General features: G+C 44.0%; 1 protein-coding gene across 1 annotated transcript; it reads left to right on the top strand.

Moving 5' to 3' along the window:
- Nucleotides 1-2744: 2744 nt before the first annotated feature.
- LOC148126608 (uncharacterized) lies at nucleotides 2745-16035 on the top strand. The gene is made up of 3 exons (XM_087928118.1): nucleotides 2745-2859; nucleotides 8762-15424; nucleotides 15820-16035. The coding sequence occupies exon 2, from the start codon at nucleotides 8821-8823 to the stop codon at nucleotides 10621-10623; it is 1803 nt and encodes a 600-aa protein (XP_087784244.1). The 5' UTR covers nucleotides 2745-2859; nucleotides 8762-8820; the 3' UTR covers nucleotides 10624-15424; nucleotides 15820-16035.
- Nucleotides 16036-16350: the final 315 nt, after the last annotated feature.

Here is a 16350-nt window from a genome sequence, read left to right as displayed (position 1 = left end):
ATCTTGGAGTCTTAGTGGACAACCAGCTAAATAGGAGCCAGCAGTACGCAGCGGCAGCCAAAAAAGCTAATGCCATCCTAAATTGTATTAACAGAGGGATACAATCAAGATCAAGGGAAGTACTGATACCACTCTATAAAGCCTTAGTAAGACCACACCTAGAGTACTGCTTCCAGTTTTGGTCACCACATTATAAAAAAGATGTTGAGTCTCTAGAAAAAGTACAGAGAAGAGCAACCAGGATGATTAGGGATGATAGCAGTCTTTCAATATTTGGCGGACTGCCACAGAGGGGAAGGGGTCAAGCTATTTTCTAAGGCTCCCGAAGGCCAGACAAGGAATAATGGATGGAAACTGAACAAGGAGAGAGATTCAACCTGGAAATAAGGGGAAACTTTCTGACAGTGAGAACAATCAACCCATGGAACAGCTTGTCCTTGGAGGTTGTGGGAGCGCCATCACTTGAGACCTTCAAGAAGAGATTTGACTCCCATCTGTCAGAAATGGTGTAGGGTCTCGGGCTTGGGCGGCGGGGGGGGTTGGACTAGATGACCTACAAGATCCCTTCCCACTCTGATTATCTGTTATAACATCTCTGTGGACAAGAGGTACATAAAAGAAGATGAAGGGGGCGGGGACTCAGTTTAAATCTTTAAGGTCGACTAGTTTAAGCCGTAGAGGTTGTGAATGAGATTTTTATGACTAAAGTTAGATCTTTTCTGCAGGTTTCCTCCTTTATCAGAGGCTCACCAATTTCCCTCTGACCCTTCAATTCAGAGCTCAGCTGGGCCATGATTTCCAAATTCTCTAGAAGGGAATCCCCTGGGAGAAAGTCCCTATAGGCAAAAGCTTTTGCCTTTGTTCTTGTTGAATTTGCACTTCTTCCATTTCTTCCACGCTAGCTGATTTCTTCCATCCTGGCAGCGGATTTAAGGCCTTCCTTGAATTGCAATCCTATCCCCACTGTTTTCTATTATCAAGAAATAATCCTGTTTTTTCTAACACCTCTTGCAAGACTTGTGTGTGTGTGTATGTATGTGTATGTGTATGTGTGTATGTACCCACATTACGTATCTGATATTAACACAGTTGAGGAAGTCCAGAAATATTTCACAAGAAGAGTTCCCCACTCCTCTACCTTATGCCACCAGACTTGAAATTCTAGACGTAGAAAACCTAGAACTATGCCGCCTTCGGTCCGATCTAAGTATAGTATATAAAATCATACTTTGCAATGTCCTACCTGTCAATGAATACTTCAGCTTCAACCATAACAACACAAGAGCACACAATAGATACAAACTCAAGGTTAACCTCACCAAACTTGATTGCAGGAACTATGACTTCAACAACAGAATGGTCAATCTCTGGAATACTCTACCTGACTCTGTGGTTTCTTCCCCAAACCCCCAAAACTTTAACCTTAGACTGTCTACTATTGACCTCACCCCTTTTCTAAGAGGGGGGCGTGCATAAGTGCACCAACCTGCCTACTGTCCCTGTCCTATTGTTTTTATTTTTTTATTTGTCAATTGCTTACAAGATAATAGGTATAAGTCAAAACATAGTTATGAATACATGGATACATATAAGAAAAATAATATATATATATATATATATATATATATATATATATATATATATATATATATATATATATATATATATATATGGATCTTTGGTTGTTCGGGTTTTCTCGCGTAGATTCAGTATCTAGGCAACGTTTCGATGAAGTCTCATTCATCATCTTGCTTCTCAGACTGAGTCAGTCTGAGAAGCAAGAGCGAACACAGAAGCCTGAAGATGATGAATGAGACTTCATCGAAGCGTTGCCTAGATACTTGAATCTTACGGAGAAACCAAACAACAAAGATCCACTCAAACACCCAGAACCTCAGAAAACAAATATATATATATGAAACAATAGAACAGGGACAGTAGGCATGTTGGTGCACTTATTTACTTATATTTTTCTTTTTTTCATGTGTGTGTGTGTGTGTGTGTGTGTGTGTGTGTGTCTGTGTTTATTGGTCTTGGAGTTTATTGGTCTTGGAGTTTTTTGGTCTTGGAGAACTCCCAGACCAATAAACACAGACCAAGACTCCCAACCAATCAGGATGAAGAAAAAGCCATTCTGGCACAGCAGTAGGCTAGCCCCAAATTTAAAACTGAAACAACTGTCAAAGTCTGACTCACAGACGAACACAGTACAGAAGCCTGATGAGGGTAGATGAGATTCTGCCAAAAGTTGCTACAACTTTAAAATCACAACTACAATGACGTGGGAAAATTCCCGGAAAAAGCTGAATACCATATATATATATGTAGGTAGGTAGGTATATTTCTTCTGTGTATCCATGTATTCATAACTATGTTTTTACTTTATACCTATTATCTTGTAAGCAATTGACAAAGGAAATAAAATAAATAAATAAATAGAATATATGTTTGGCATACATACATACATACATATATATATGTTCAGCATTTTGCTACGCCGTTTGAAAGAAAAAAAAAAATAAAGCTGTGAAGAGGACCTGGGAAGCCCCAGTTCATCTACACCTGATCCAGTCTGTCGCGCTGCGGTGCTGTAGGAAGTTCCCGCGCTCCCGAAAGGGAAAACCCCGCTCAGACGTTCGGAGGCGGAGCCAATCTCATTCCTTTCTGGCCAATCGGCACGGGAGGGGAAAGGCCGCGCAAGAGCTCATTGACGAGGGGCGTGGCTGCCTGGAGGAGGAGGAGCCCGAAGCCCCGCCCCCGCAACTCCTGTCTTCTGCGCTGCTCTTCCACTTCGTCTCAGAGGATCTCCCTGGAAGATCGGCGCTGGATCCCTCGGAGGAGGCTTCTCGCTTCGGCCGGGTAAGGCTTCATCATCCCCGCCACGGCTTGCATGCCTTTGCTCGGAGAGGTTCAGCATTCGCGCTGCCTGCAGGGACCCACCACAGCCTCCCTTCCTTTCCCTCGAGAGGTGCAAAGTGGGGCTACGGGAAGAAGCTTTGGGGAAGTTGCTCCCGGAAGGTCTCTTGGTGGTCCGGTCCGATCCAAAGGTGCTTCATTTTCCCCAAATGCAACTGGTCTTTCCGGGTTTCTTTTTTTTTAAACAGATTTAACAGATCGTCAGAGTTGGAAGGGACCTTGTAGGTCATCTAGTCCAACCCGCTCCCCGTCCAAGCGGGAGACCCTTCCCTCCTCCCACCCTTTGAAAACGTTTCGTTTCTCAGCTGTCAGAAGAATCCTCCGGGGTTCCAATTCGAGCCGGGGATTGCTTAAAAATAAAATAAAAAGGAGACCCAGACAGCTGTGAGGAAAGAAGAAATATTTATTCCTAAAAAGCAAAACAGTTTGCCTTTTAGGGACAGGCTGTAGAGAAATGGGGTACAGTAGCAGGGTTTTTTAAAAAAATAAGGAGACCTTGTTGGGGTATCTACATGCTGATTCTAGGGTGACACAGGTGTGTGTGTGTGTAGGATATGTTTATTCTTGTGAACACGCGAAGGTGCTTTTTCAAGAGGCAACTGGATTTTCTGTGTTTTCTTTGGAGACTTTAGCTGAGAGTTGAAGAAGCTTCTTGGATGAGAAGTGAAACTTCTTCAAAGAAAAAAACAAAGACCAATTGCCCATGGGGAAAAAAAAAGAACAACCATGACCTGGGATGACTGAGAAATCTCCATCGATATTTGTGAGCACGCAGTTCCCCTGGGAGACCTAATTTCATGGATTTTGCAGACCTTATCTTTTGATATGTAGATTAGATTTCAGTACCTTATTTGGGGGATTGCTAATTTTTGTCAATTAACCAAAAGGCAGGCCCTTCAAAGCAAGAGGGAACCCGAATATACTGTGACACTCATGTTTATATGCTTGCTAAGTTATTCATTACGCAGAGAAGCTGGCACTCTTTCAGTCTGTGGAGATTCTCAGTCATCCAGTCATGGTGTCCCCAAGGTGATTTTTTTTTTCAAGAGGCAACTGGACTTTTTTGTTTTTTCTTTTGAAGATGTTTAGCTTCCCATCCAAGAAGCTGCTTCAGCTCTGACTGGATGGTGGGGAATGGAAGGATTTATAATTCCTTGTAGGCAGCTGGTCATTTGCATCCATTTAGCTGGTCATTAAGGCCGCCTGGAGGTTTATCTGTGTCTTCAGGGCCACCTAAGTGGTGTTCCTGCTTCCTGTCGCCTGCAATTTTTATCTGGAAATCCGTTCAAAGGGTGTTCATCCCAAATAGTATATAGCTAAAAGTCTGTAGATATTCTCAGTCAATCAGGTCATGGTTGTCCCTAAGGTACATTTTGGGGAGGCAACTGGACTTTTCTTGTTTTTTTTTTAAGTTTCACTTCTCATCCAAGAAGCTTCTTGGATGAGAAACGTCTTCAAAGTGTAGGAAGTTAGCACCTGACCCTCTCCTAGAAAAATGAAATATCCTAGAAAATATTAAAAAGACAAGAATATTTCCCCTAAAAAAGAGAACTAGAAACTTAGAAGCAGAAACTCACCTCAGAAGCAGAAACTCACCCGCACCTTTGTTAATGGGCTGGGTGAGAGTACTCTACATAACAAAGCCCTCTACCCACCTCACTACCTAGCCTGGAAAGATTGCATCAGCCAGCACTCAGGTGAAGCCAGCTAACACCCCCGCCCCTGGGATTCTCACAGCCAATGGGATACATTTCTTACACAGGAACAGGAAACACTAAAATGGGGCCCAACAGAGAGTATAAAACTAACGGTCTCTCAGCATCTTGGCCCTTTTCCTTCTTTTCCTTCGCCCAACATCTTGAAAGCATGTGATCGTTCTTTTCACTTTGGAGCTCCAAGCCATGTGGTCCTGTTCCACCATTAAAATGTAGCAGCAATTCACGTTTTCAATGCAGAACAAGAGACCACGAGAGATGGAAGAATACAGGTTTATTTGCGCAAAGCGTTCAGAGCATTAACATGACAAATTCTGAACCCCCCCCCTACATACTGGGGTTAGTTCCTTTATACCTTATGATGATTCCAGCCCAAGCCTGGGCATTCATCTATGACCTATTTATCAAATATGGATTTTATGCTTACAAAACACACAAAAACATATTTTCCTGGGAACAGAACATAACAAAGAGGATGTGGTAAAGAAGACAGGATGTATGTAAGTATATGTTGTCTTTTACCATTATCTTACACCTACAGATGTTCTTCCATGACCTTTCCTTGTTCTCAGCTTCCTTGTTCTCAACTTTAGTTACATCGTTACTTCCTCTAAATAGATTTCTTAATTATTCAACGTAATACAGACAGAGCTGCTTTCTGTCCTTATGACTTATATATCAGATAGTTATAATATAGATAGTTATAGTATGCCAAGGATCTAGCTAACTTATAAAATGGATCCCTTTTCTGGTCCTGCTTCAAAACCATCTTTCCAAACAGCCTCCGTGTTTACAGTGTCTTTCTTCCCTGCTTGGAACTGAACCCAGAAGGATATTTTCTTCCAACAAAAGAAAGAACGAGGAAGTCCAGTGGCCTCCTGAAAAAAGCACCTTGGGGACTGGCACTCTATAGATAAGATAAAGAAGCACAGAAATAGTCAACTTTGATGGTCTTCCAAGTACATTGGGTGGTGGCCTCAAAGACATTGGATGTTTCCTAGGGGACTTTCCATGGCCAGCTGCACGTGTGGTGCCAACTACACATATTATGTTGCCTCAGGGCTGTTAGAATTATTAGATGCCTGATCAAGAGGAGTAATTCCAGTGTTTGGGGGGGAAATATAACACATTAAGTGAAAAGAAACTGATTCAAGACAGAGCCTGAAGTTTCACCTGGTCAGGTAGGATCATCATGTTGTCATAAAAAAAAAAATATCAATAGGAAACAGACAGCAACACAAACAAAAATTCTTACTTTAAGATCAGAGGTTTATTGTTTCTAATAATTTGGAACATAAGAAATGAATAGATATAAAAGATATAATAGCAGTACTACACTTGCATTAATAAGCCATTGCAATGGGGTCTGATGACGTACAGCAAGTCCTGCAAGGGCTGCCATAAATCAAAATCATAAACCACCTTATCTTTTATACTTTTTCTTCTAACCACGTACACACTTCGCAATTTCACCAACTGTCACTTTCCTTAAACACCTGCTTACATTACTTCCAGTTCCTCATTTCCAACAGTTTCATTCTTCCTGTTTTAAACGTATCCATCCAAGTTGCGTACTTTGCAAACATATGTTTTCACAGTTAGCAACGGCTCAGCAGGATTACAAATAGTTCTGGTCTATTTTGAATGCATCCTAGTTGAAAATGTTGGTTCATGTCTCTTTCTTTGGGGGGGGGTATCGCCCATAGGACTTATTGAATTGAATAGAAGATCATGAAGCTATATCCTTGATTCTCACAATGTTTTGGACAAAGGATACCATCAGTTTCCCCTTCAGGAAATGGGGGTGGGGGTGTGGCTCAGTTGACCACCCCCCAACATGAATCTTTGTGGATCTTGATGATTTACAAACTCCCTGTGTTAAGCAGGGATCAGCTGTGGCTTGGTGAAAACAAAACCATGTCTTTTAATATTCTAATGGCTGTTGCTCGATCCCTATGGGGTCATGTAAAGGTCATGGCTGGCTTTGCAGGCAAAAGGGGAAATGCAAATCTGAGATGCTTATCTGAGCTAATCTTGTCAGTTCTGGCTTGCCTAATTGTGTTGCTTATCCCTTTGCTCTTCGCTTATGAATAGTCTGCCTGAATGGATACAAGATCTCCATTCTTTAAAAACACCCTTTTTAAGCTTCTGCTTAAGGCTGTTTTCCTATGGCAAGGTTACTTTCTTGTCTTTGTTAAAAAAATTTCTCTATTTCTCCTTTGGAGGAAAATATTGTATCCTTCCTCTTTTAATATTAAGAATAAATAATATTTTAATTGGGGGAGGGGGCTTCCTACAAAGCCATTCGAGGTGGAGCCCATGGTAGCCTGTGGTGTCCCAAAGAACAATGTCCATGAAAATACCTACATAAGATACACCGTCCACATGCAGGACCTATGACTCCTCACGTGGCCAGCTCATCACAAGCAACTTTCCGTGGGAGAAGTCACGGTGGGACAAGAGTTACACCAATATCAAAGAAATGGTGGAATAGAATCATTAAAGAAAGGCTGAAAAAGGAGGGACAGAAGGAAATCTGAATGACAAACATTAAAATAATATTTTATTTGAGGGTGCAAGTTTGTCCTCTGAGCTTGTGGGTTGGATTCCAAATGTTTTGTTACCAGGCTGGGTAATACCTTCAGCTGAGTTTAGGGGATATCAGTGTTGGTCTTTATTTATAACGGCTTGTAATAATTATTTATTTATTTATTTATTTTAAATAATTACATTGAATTATTAAACTGTCCTGCAGTCTCGGGGCCATTGTCAGGGTTCCAAGTAATAAATCCATTGCAAGCAAGACTCCGAGGCAATTGAATTCCTCAAAGGTTACTTTCGATTGGAAATATCATATTGGGACATATCTGCTGAAAACCAACTCTGAAAACTCCTGCGGTTTTTGCCATATTAAAAGATTTCCCATTTTCTCAAAACAATCAATCACATGGTCCAATTGTGATAGCACAATTGTGCTGTCTGAATCTGGATGGCGTCACTCCTCCTCCTTCCGACCAGGTGTGAGAAATGTCCTTGGTTCCCAAGAGAAAGTATTTTGTTTTGGCTACAAAAACCCCTCTATCTCAAATTCCCCCCTCCCTGACCCTCAGCTCCAGTGTGGCAACACTGAAGCGGAAAAAAAAATGGCTTCGGCCAGGTCAGCTTCAGGATTGACAGTCATTTGGCCATGGCTCGTTGCCCCGCGGTGAATTGACCGTGGTTGTGTTGGCTGCGGCGAGTTGTCCCATTCCGTCTACATGTATGGACCCATCCAGGGGTGGCCTGCTGGGGGTTCGCAGGGGTTCGGGGAGAGCCCCTAGCTAAGATTCTGTGTGGTTTGGAGGATCCCCAAATCCAACTCCTGGCTGGCTCCGCCCACCCCTCCCCAGGAGTCCCCACGTGGCCCATTTTGGATGCAAATATGCGCAGGGCGTGTCCGGAGGCTCAGAGAGGGCAAAAAACGGGCCTCCTGGAAGTTTGAGAAGACCGGAAATGGGCCCCTTTCCAGCTTCCAGAGAACCTCCGGAGGCCATTTTCACCCTCCCGGAGTGTCATGCCCCTGGTCGTGACTGACTCTGAGGGAGAGGAGGAACAGCCGGCAGAGAGCGGAAATGTGGCTCCAGAGGTTGTGGAGGAGGCTGGGGAAGGGCAGAGGCCGGCTGGGCAGTCAGGAGGAGGACCCAGGCCCATCCCCTATCCATCCTAGGGCATGCAGGGAGAAGAGGATCAGGGTAAAACATGGTCTACTTGGGAGGAGAGGGCCATGATCCTCTTCATGGGTTGCAGGTGTGAGGTCTTCATAAAAGGTTGGACCTGCGTGCTAACAAACGCTGGAGACAAATTAGTGTTTTATTTCTAAAAAAAGGTTTACCTTGGTTGGCGTTCTTCTAACGGACTCTCCCTGGTTATCTTCCTGAAGTTGGCAATTATCTATCCTGGTCTGTCAAGGAACTGTATTCAATGCGGTTTGTTTTGGGGTTTTGCTTCGTTATCGGCTCCTTCTTTGAATGTGAAATTGTGTTTCTTGCCCCCAGAGCTCATGTAAGGGGTCTTCTGCCTATCCTTTGGGCTATTCTGAGAGTTGAAAGAGATCAAATATAGGTCCTCACTTCTTTTTCTTTTTTCCTCAGGTGCGGCCTGGAAAAAAACAGCAAAGTCTCTGGTTACAAGGAAGCGCAAGTGAGCAACTATGGAAACTAAGCAAGAGGAAAAATGCTTCAACCAAAGGAACCAGGAAGGATTGTCTACCTGCTCCCAATGCGGGAAATCCTTTGCTCTCCGGTCCCTCCTTTTGATCCACCGGAAGCTGCACACGGGGAGTGGATCCCACCTGTGTTTTCTTTGTGGGAGCTCCTTTCCCGGAGTCTGGAGCTTTGCCAAACATCTCCGGAGCCACCCTGGAGTGAAGCCTTACAAATGCGGAGGGTGCGGGAAGCGTTTTGCTAAAGGCTCGGACCTTGGAGCCCATCAGCGAATCCACCAGGGAAGAAGGAGATCTCAGGAATCCTGGAGGCGCTGGGGAAGATTGTGGTTATGTCAGAAATCAGAGCTTCGCACACGAGAGAAACATTACAAGTGCGGCCAATGCGAGAAGGCCTTCCCTCAGAAGTCACAGCTTTGGCTCCACCAGAAAGTTCACCAGGAAATAAAGTCTTACAATGCGTGCGGAGGTGAAATTGCCCCGCGATCCTCTCTTCGGAGTCACAAGAAAAAAAACCGACTGGAGAAAAATGAAGAGTGTCCAGAATGTGGGAAATGTTTTTCCACCAAGGCCTCCCTGATACGACATCAGAGAATCCACTTTGGCGACAAACCCTATCAGTGCTCCGAATGTGAGAAACCATTTGTGTATTTTTCGGACCTTTGCAGGCACCAGGAATGGCACAGAGAAAAGAAACACTATAAATGTGAGGAGTGTGGGAAAAGCTTTTCTTGCAAGTCCTATCTTCGTTCACACCAGGATGCCCACACAGGGGAGAAACCCTACAAGTGCACAGAGTGTGGGAAGTGCTTCCTTGTAAAGGCAAGCCTGTGTCAACACCAGATGATTCACTCCGGGGAGAAGCCCTTTCAGTGCATCGAGTGTGGAATGTTTTTTCACACCAAAGGAGGCCTCACGCGTCACGGGAAAGTTCACAAAGTAGAAAAAGATTACAAATGTTTAGACTGCGGAAGAACATTCGCTTATTCGTCATCCCTTAGAAATCACTACAACATAATGCATCTCGGAGTGACGCCCCATAAGTGCTCCGAGTGCGGGAAATGTTTTAGCAGAAAAGCAAATCTTTTGAGGCATCAGCAAATTCATACCGGAGAAAAACCTTATCAGTGTCAGGAATGTGGGAAATCTTTTATTCACAAAGAATATCTCAGGAATCACGAGAAATTTCACACAGGGGAGAAACCTTACAGGTGCGGGGAATGTGGGAAAGGCTTTACCCGCAGTTCAGACCTTCGAGTACACGAGAAGATTCACACAGGAAGAGGTTCTTATCAATGCCCCGAGTGTGGGAAAAGTTTCAGTTGGCGTTCATCTCTTCGGAGGCATAAGAAAGCGCATAAAAGTCAGGAAAAGTGCCCGGAATGTGGGAAATGTTTTTCCCAGAAATCGCATTTGTTGCGACATCAGAAAGTTCACATTGGGGACAGTCCCTATGAATGCCCGGTATGTGCAAAACGATTTGTGGATTCTGCTGAACTTCAGGGACACCAGAAGGGGCACGGAGGAGAGAAGCCCTATAAATGTGGGGACTACGGGAAAAGTTTTTATCAAAATTCAGAAGTTGGTGTACATCAGAGCATCCACACGGGGGAGAAGCCCTGTAAATGTGGGGAGTGTGAGAAATGTCTTGCTCAGAGGGCGGAACATCAGAGAATTCACTCGGCGGAGAAGCCTCATCGTTGCATCGAGTGTGGAACATTTTTCCGTCGTGAATCAGCCCTTAGAAGTCACATGAAAATTCACACAGAGCAAGTAATTATTTTAGATTGATAACTGTGCATGTCTTCTAGAAGGCAACTTCTACCTGCCTTCATTTGTACTCTCACATTCACACATGGGCGTACCCTCAAGAGAGTCTTGCCGGTTTAATCACCTTAGGTAAAGGAGTTCGTGGAAGACTGTCTTGTGATTTCGGGACAACTAAATGGAGAGGTCCTCTTGGATATATATTTACTTCCTGGCCCATCCTAGAGCTCCTGGTGGTCTCCCATCCAGCACTCATGAGCTTATTGAATCAAGGTAAAGGGGGATGAGAGAATTGTTGGGGTGAGGATGAAAAAATAAAAACATCAACTATTTAAGCAATGGCAGAAAGATATAATAAAGGGCCTTCTCTTTAGAACTGTGACACTTTTGGCTTTGAATTGAGTGGGTGGGTTCTGGTGATGGGGAATTCTTGTTTGAATTGGGGAGGGGGTTTATTCCTGTGCCTCTTAAGGAGGCCTTTCTGCCCCCTCCTCAAGAAAGCCATTGTTGCGTCCTCAGACACTGCAGAATTTTCATCCAGTATCCAACCAAAGGTGTTAGAGATGATGGTTGGGTGACACCTTCAGAGGGCCTTAGACAAGACAGATTATCTGGATCCTTTACAGCAGGGGCCTTCAAACTTGACAGCTTTAAAACTTGTGGACTTCAACTCCCAGAATTCCTCCTCCAGTCATGTTAGCTCAAGGAATTCTGGGAGTTGGAAGTCCACAAGTCTTAAACTTGCCAAGTGTGTTTTACAGTCTGGATTGAGATCTGGAAATGGCATTGTTCCTGCTTTTGGGTAATCTTTGCCATGGGTGGGAAGTGGGTTACACATCCATCCTTGTCCTATTGAAGCAGTATGGAAAAATACCAGAAAAGTATTACTATGATTAGCAGAAGTTGTTTAGCTTATATTGCAAATATGACAGTTAGCAGAAGTTGCTTAATCTTTATGTTGCAAACGTTGGGACAATACAGAAAATGTGATGAATAAGAATGTAAACATCCTAACCTGTGAACTAGATATTTTCTGTAACAAACTATATGGCAAGGGTAGCTATGGAAAATAACGAGATGGTGTAAGATAATAACGTATATGGTGAATTGTGCAAGAGGACTAATTAGAACTACTACTCCTTTTCTCTGGTACATACGTTATGGTATAGCTAGATAAGAGAAACATCCTGGGCGAAGCTAGGGCTGTGTGCTGAATAAAAGTCACACCTCGGGAGTAGCCAGGGGTTCAGAATTTGTCATGTTAATGCCCTGAACCTTTGCGCAAATAAACCTGTGCTCTACCACCCTTCGTGGTCTTGTGTCCTGAATTGGAAGCAGGATCTGCTGCAACAGTATTTCAGCGTTTCTCAAACTTAATTTCTTTAAGATGAGCGGACTTCAACTCCCAGAATTCTGTGCTGGCTGGAGAATTCTGGGAATTGAAGTCCACTCACCGAAGAGTGGCTAAGGTTGAGAAACACTGCCCTCTGTGACCTCTCACTGGTTTCCAATACCATCACCATCATTTTGGGTGATCTGAGAGGACGGGTGTGTGTGTGTGTGTGAGGGGGGTGAGGTAGGATGTTGTGCTGATTCAAACCCTTTATCCAGGATTGATCTCTGTCAGTTATGATTGACAAGGAGAGATTTCACTCCCAGCCCCGACTTGTGTGGGTGTTCTGGCCCAAACCTTGTTCCAAGGAAACAAACACGAAACGGAGGTAAACAGAAAAACCTTTTAATGATTCTTTACGAACTCCACTCCTTCACCGTTAAAAACTAATTGTCTCTGATAAGAAGGAGCCTTTTTCCAGGGTTGTGCAAGGCTGCCAAGAACACTAGATAAAGTTGCTAAGAGATATTTGAAACACCAAGAGTCTCCAAACGCGAACCAAGATATTCAGGGCGTCTACCAGGCTTGAGTGCAAAAACTTCTTTGCTTCCTGCAAAGAACTCCGGTTTCTCAGCTGGCTTTTATCTCTTTAGGGAGGGGCCATTACCTTGCAGCCTTACTCCTGAGTCGCCTGTGCTGCTGCAGTTGCTCTTTCCTTCAAGCAGCCCTGGAGGCGCTCACCGGGCACAGGCTCCTCGGGGACCTCTTCCTCACTGCTGCCAGCCTCCACAATCTCCGAAGGCAGCACACTCCCTGCCGGTCCTGGCCCCATCCCTGCATCACACGCAGGCCCCTTCTCCGAGTCCTCGCTCTCCGAGACCTCAGCCGTCCGCACCTGCTGCTGGCGAACCACAACACAATCCCAGTGGGGTGAGACGGTTCCTCAACGCTTTCAGCCTTGCAGGATTCAGGACTAATGTAACCTTAGAACAGAGGTCTCCAAACTTGAAAACTTTTAAGACTTGTGGACAGCATAGCTGGCTGGAGAATTCTGGGAAGGGTGGGATTCAAATTTCTTAACAACCGGTTCTTTGGGCGTGGCCTAATTTGTGGGCCTGGCTTTGATGGTCACGTGACTGGGTGGGCGTGGCTTGGTGGTCATGTGACTGGGTGGGCGTGATCAAGTGGCGTGACCAGGTGGTCATGTGTCTGGCAAATCAAATACAAGTGGTCCTCGCTTAATGGCCGGTTACTTAGCAAGTGTTCTAATTTATGACTGACCTCCCCAGAGCTATGTGACCTGTTTTGGGAGTTTTGACAACCATGCACACATACACACACACACACACACACTCCCTTCTAACTAAGACCTCAGTCGTCTGCACCTGCTGTGGGTGAACCACAACAGTGGGTATCGCAGGGATCTTGTTCTCTTTGCTCCTACACGAGGCCAATAGGTGAGTTCATCCATTATCGGGGTGAGGAATCATCTATTGATAATACTATTGATAACCAACCACAGGCAGTCCTCAACTTACTCACTTAGTTCGCTTAGTGGCTGTTCAAAGTTACAACGGCACTGAAAGACGTGATTATTTTTTACACAACCCATGGTCATGTGATGAAAATGCAGTTGCTTAGTAACTGGTTCATATGATGGTTGCGGTGTCCCAGGGTTTATGGGGCTCACCCTTTTGTGACCTTCTGACAAGTAACGTGGGAAGCCAGATTCACTTAACAGCCATGTTATTCACTTAAGAACTTCTGCGATTCACTGAACAGCTGTGGCAAAAGAAAAAAAAGTCGTAAAATGAGGCAAAGCTCACTTCCCAAAATGCCTCACTTAGCAACAGAAATATTGGACTCAATTGTGATCCTAAGTCGAGGCCTACCTGGATAACATTTCTGTCCCCAGCAAATGAAGCCACGCAGTGACCGTCGGTAGTCCTCGACTTAACAACAGTTCACTTAGTGACGGTTCAAAGTTACAACGGCACTGAAAGAGGCATCTAATCAGTGGTGGGATTCAGCCAGTTCGCACCAGTTTGGGAGAACTGTTGTCAACTCAGAAAACATTTCTATGGTCTTTTTAGAGTTGCCAACAGAAAGGGAGGGGGGAGCAGTGCAGCAGCTTGTAAACCGAAACTGCATTCCATAAATGTTTTCAAAGATAGTAACTAGGTGACTGAAATTTCTGCCCCGCAAAATTCTAACTGGATAGCATGGTTGATGACTCTGGACTATGGATGTGTCCCATTGGAGAATGTGATTTATGATACACCCAGGAGGTGGGGGGAAAACCAGGGTCAAGGGTGACAATGAATTATGTGTCTCAGAGTGGGCTACACCCAGGCAGTGCCGGACATGTTAACTCCCAATAATTCCTTTGGAAGTTTGGCTTGAGACTCATGATTTAAATGGGGGTAACTGCCGGAATCCGGACAAACCAGTTGTTAACTTTCTGAGCAGATTGGTGAACTGGTTGTTGGAAGAAATCTCTAGGGCAGAGAACCGGTTGTTAAATTATTTGAATCCCACCGCTGCATCTAATGACTGTTTTTTCACAACCACTGCTCCATCTCCATGGTCAGGTGATCGAATTCAGACCCTTTGCAACTGGTTCATATTTACGATGGTTGCAGTGTCCTGATCACCTTTTGCAACCTTCAACCAAACGTAGCTCAGACAAACTCCTAGGATTTGTACATGGCCCCCATGGGAGTCTGTCAACAGCCAATAAAACACATATTCTTGAACAGGAAATTCAAGTGCCAAGAGAAGGTATAAATATACCAAGAGAAGGTATAAATATACCAAGAGAAGGTATAAATCAGGGGTCTCCAACCTTGGCAACTTTAAGACTTGTGGACTTCAACTCCTACAATACCTCAGCCAGCTTTCTGAGGAATTCTGGGAGTCTTAAAGTTGCTAAGGTTGGAGAACTCTGGTATAAATAACTCTCAACTCCAGGTGGTCAGCTGTACCAGAACTACGAACATGTGATTCTCTTCATCATTAAAGTTAAACCATCTTTCCAATCAGCCTCCATGTTTCCAGTGTCTTTCTCTCAGCTTGGAACTGAATCCAGAGGGACATTTCTTCCAACAAGGCAGAATATCATATTTCCCTAAATGAGAAATGGAAAAACATGTTTTTTTAGAGGCAGGAAGCAGCCCCCAAGTCTCTTAGAAACTGAGGAGGCAGATTTTACAAATGCAGATTCGGTAATCCATTCAAGACCGGGATTAAAACCCCCAAAGAGCCGGGCATCTAGGATTAATTACATTTATTTTTTATTGTATTTATTTATTTGATTTGTCAATTGCTTATAAGATAATAGGTATAAGTACATACATAGTTATGAATACATGAAATGGGTACATATAAGAAAAAGAAACAATAGGACAGGGACGGTAGGCATGTTGGTGCGCTTATGCACACCCCCTACAGACCTCTTAGGAAAGGGGTGAGGTCAATAGGAGACAGTCTAAGGTTAAAAGGTTTTGGAGTTTGGGGAAGAAACCACAGAGTCAGGTAGAGTATTCCAGACATTGACCACTCTGTTGCTGAAGTCATATTTCCTGCAATCAAGTTTGGTGTGGTTAACCTTGAGTTTGTAATTTGTTAAACAAGATTAAAAACCCCAGGAAGCCAGCACTTTCAGACTCATTGCTGGCCCTTCCTGAGACAAACTAATTAAAGTCAAGTAACAAAATATACAAAACAAGCCTGTAAATGACAAAATGCTGGAGAAAAAAAAACTTTATAAAAATCCATGTCTTGACAAAACCAGTTAGTCCGCTGACCCAGGACTGCTGGTGGTGAAGCAGTATGGAAAATTACAAATAAAGTATGTTTACATTTAGCAGAAGTCCCCAAGCCCCAAGCTTTGCTTAACGTAATATTGTGTAAAACAACGGAATTGCTGAACTAAGGAACTAACCACGTTACTGTAAACAAGGGTGGATATGGAAAAAGAACACCCGGCCTAGTCTGAGGTCATGATACGTATAAAAGTAATGTCTCAGGAAGAGCCAGGGGTTCAGAATTTGCCATGCTAATGCTCTGAACCTTGTGCACAAATAAAATCCTGTATTCTCCAACCTTTCGTGGTCTTGTGTCCTGATTTGGAACCAAGAATTTCTGCTACAGTGGTTCTGTCCATCATTAAACCAATTTTCCCAATCAGCCTCCATCCGTGTTTCCAGTGCCTTTCTCCCAGCTTGGAACTGAACCCAGATGGATATTTCTCCGAACAGTACACTGCCCGATGGCCACATGCTGGCCCTTCAAGGTGCTTCCCCGTTCATCCTTCCAGCACCCCCACAACTTATATCACGGGTCTTTAAACAGCTTTAAGACTTGTGGACTTTAACTCCCAGAATTCCTCCTCCAGTCATGTTAGTTCAGGAATTCTG

The sequence above is a fragment of the Pseudonaja textilis genome, chromosome 2 (genome assembly GCF_049901715.1).
Source record: "Pseudonaja textilis isolate UNSWEBS1 chromosome 2, rPseTex1.2, whole genome shotgun sequence".
In the NCBI taxonomy this organism is placed as follows: Eukaryota; Metazoa; Chordata; class Lepidosauria; order Squamata; family Elapidae; genus Pseudonaja; species Pseudonaja textilis.
Note: the sequence above shows the minus strand (reverse complement) of the source record. Positions and strands in the feature narration are given on the sequence as shown.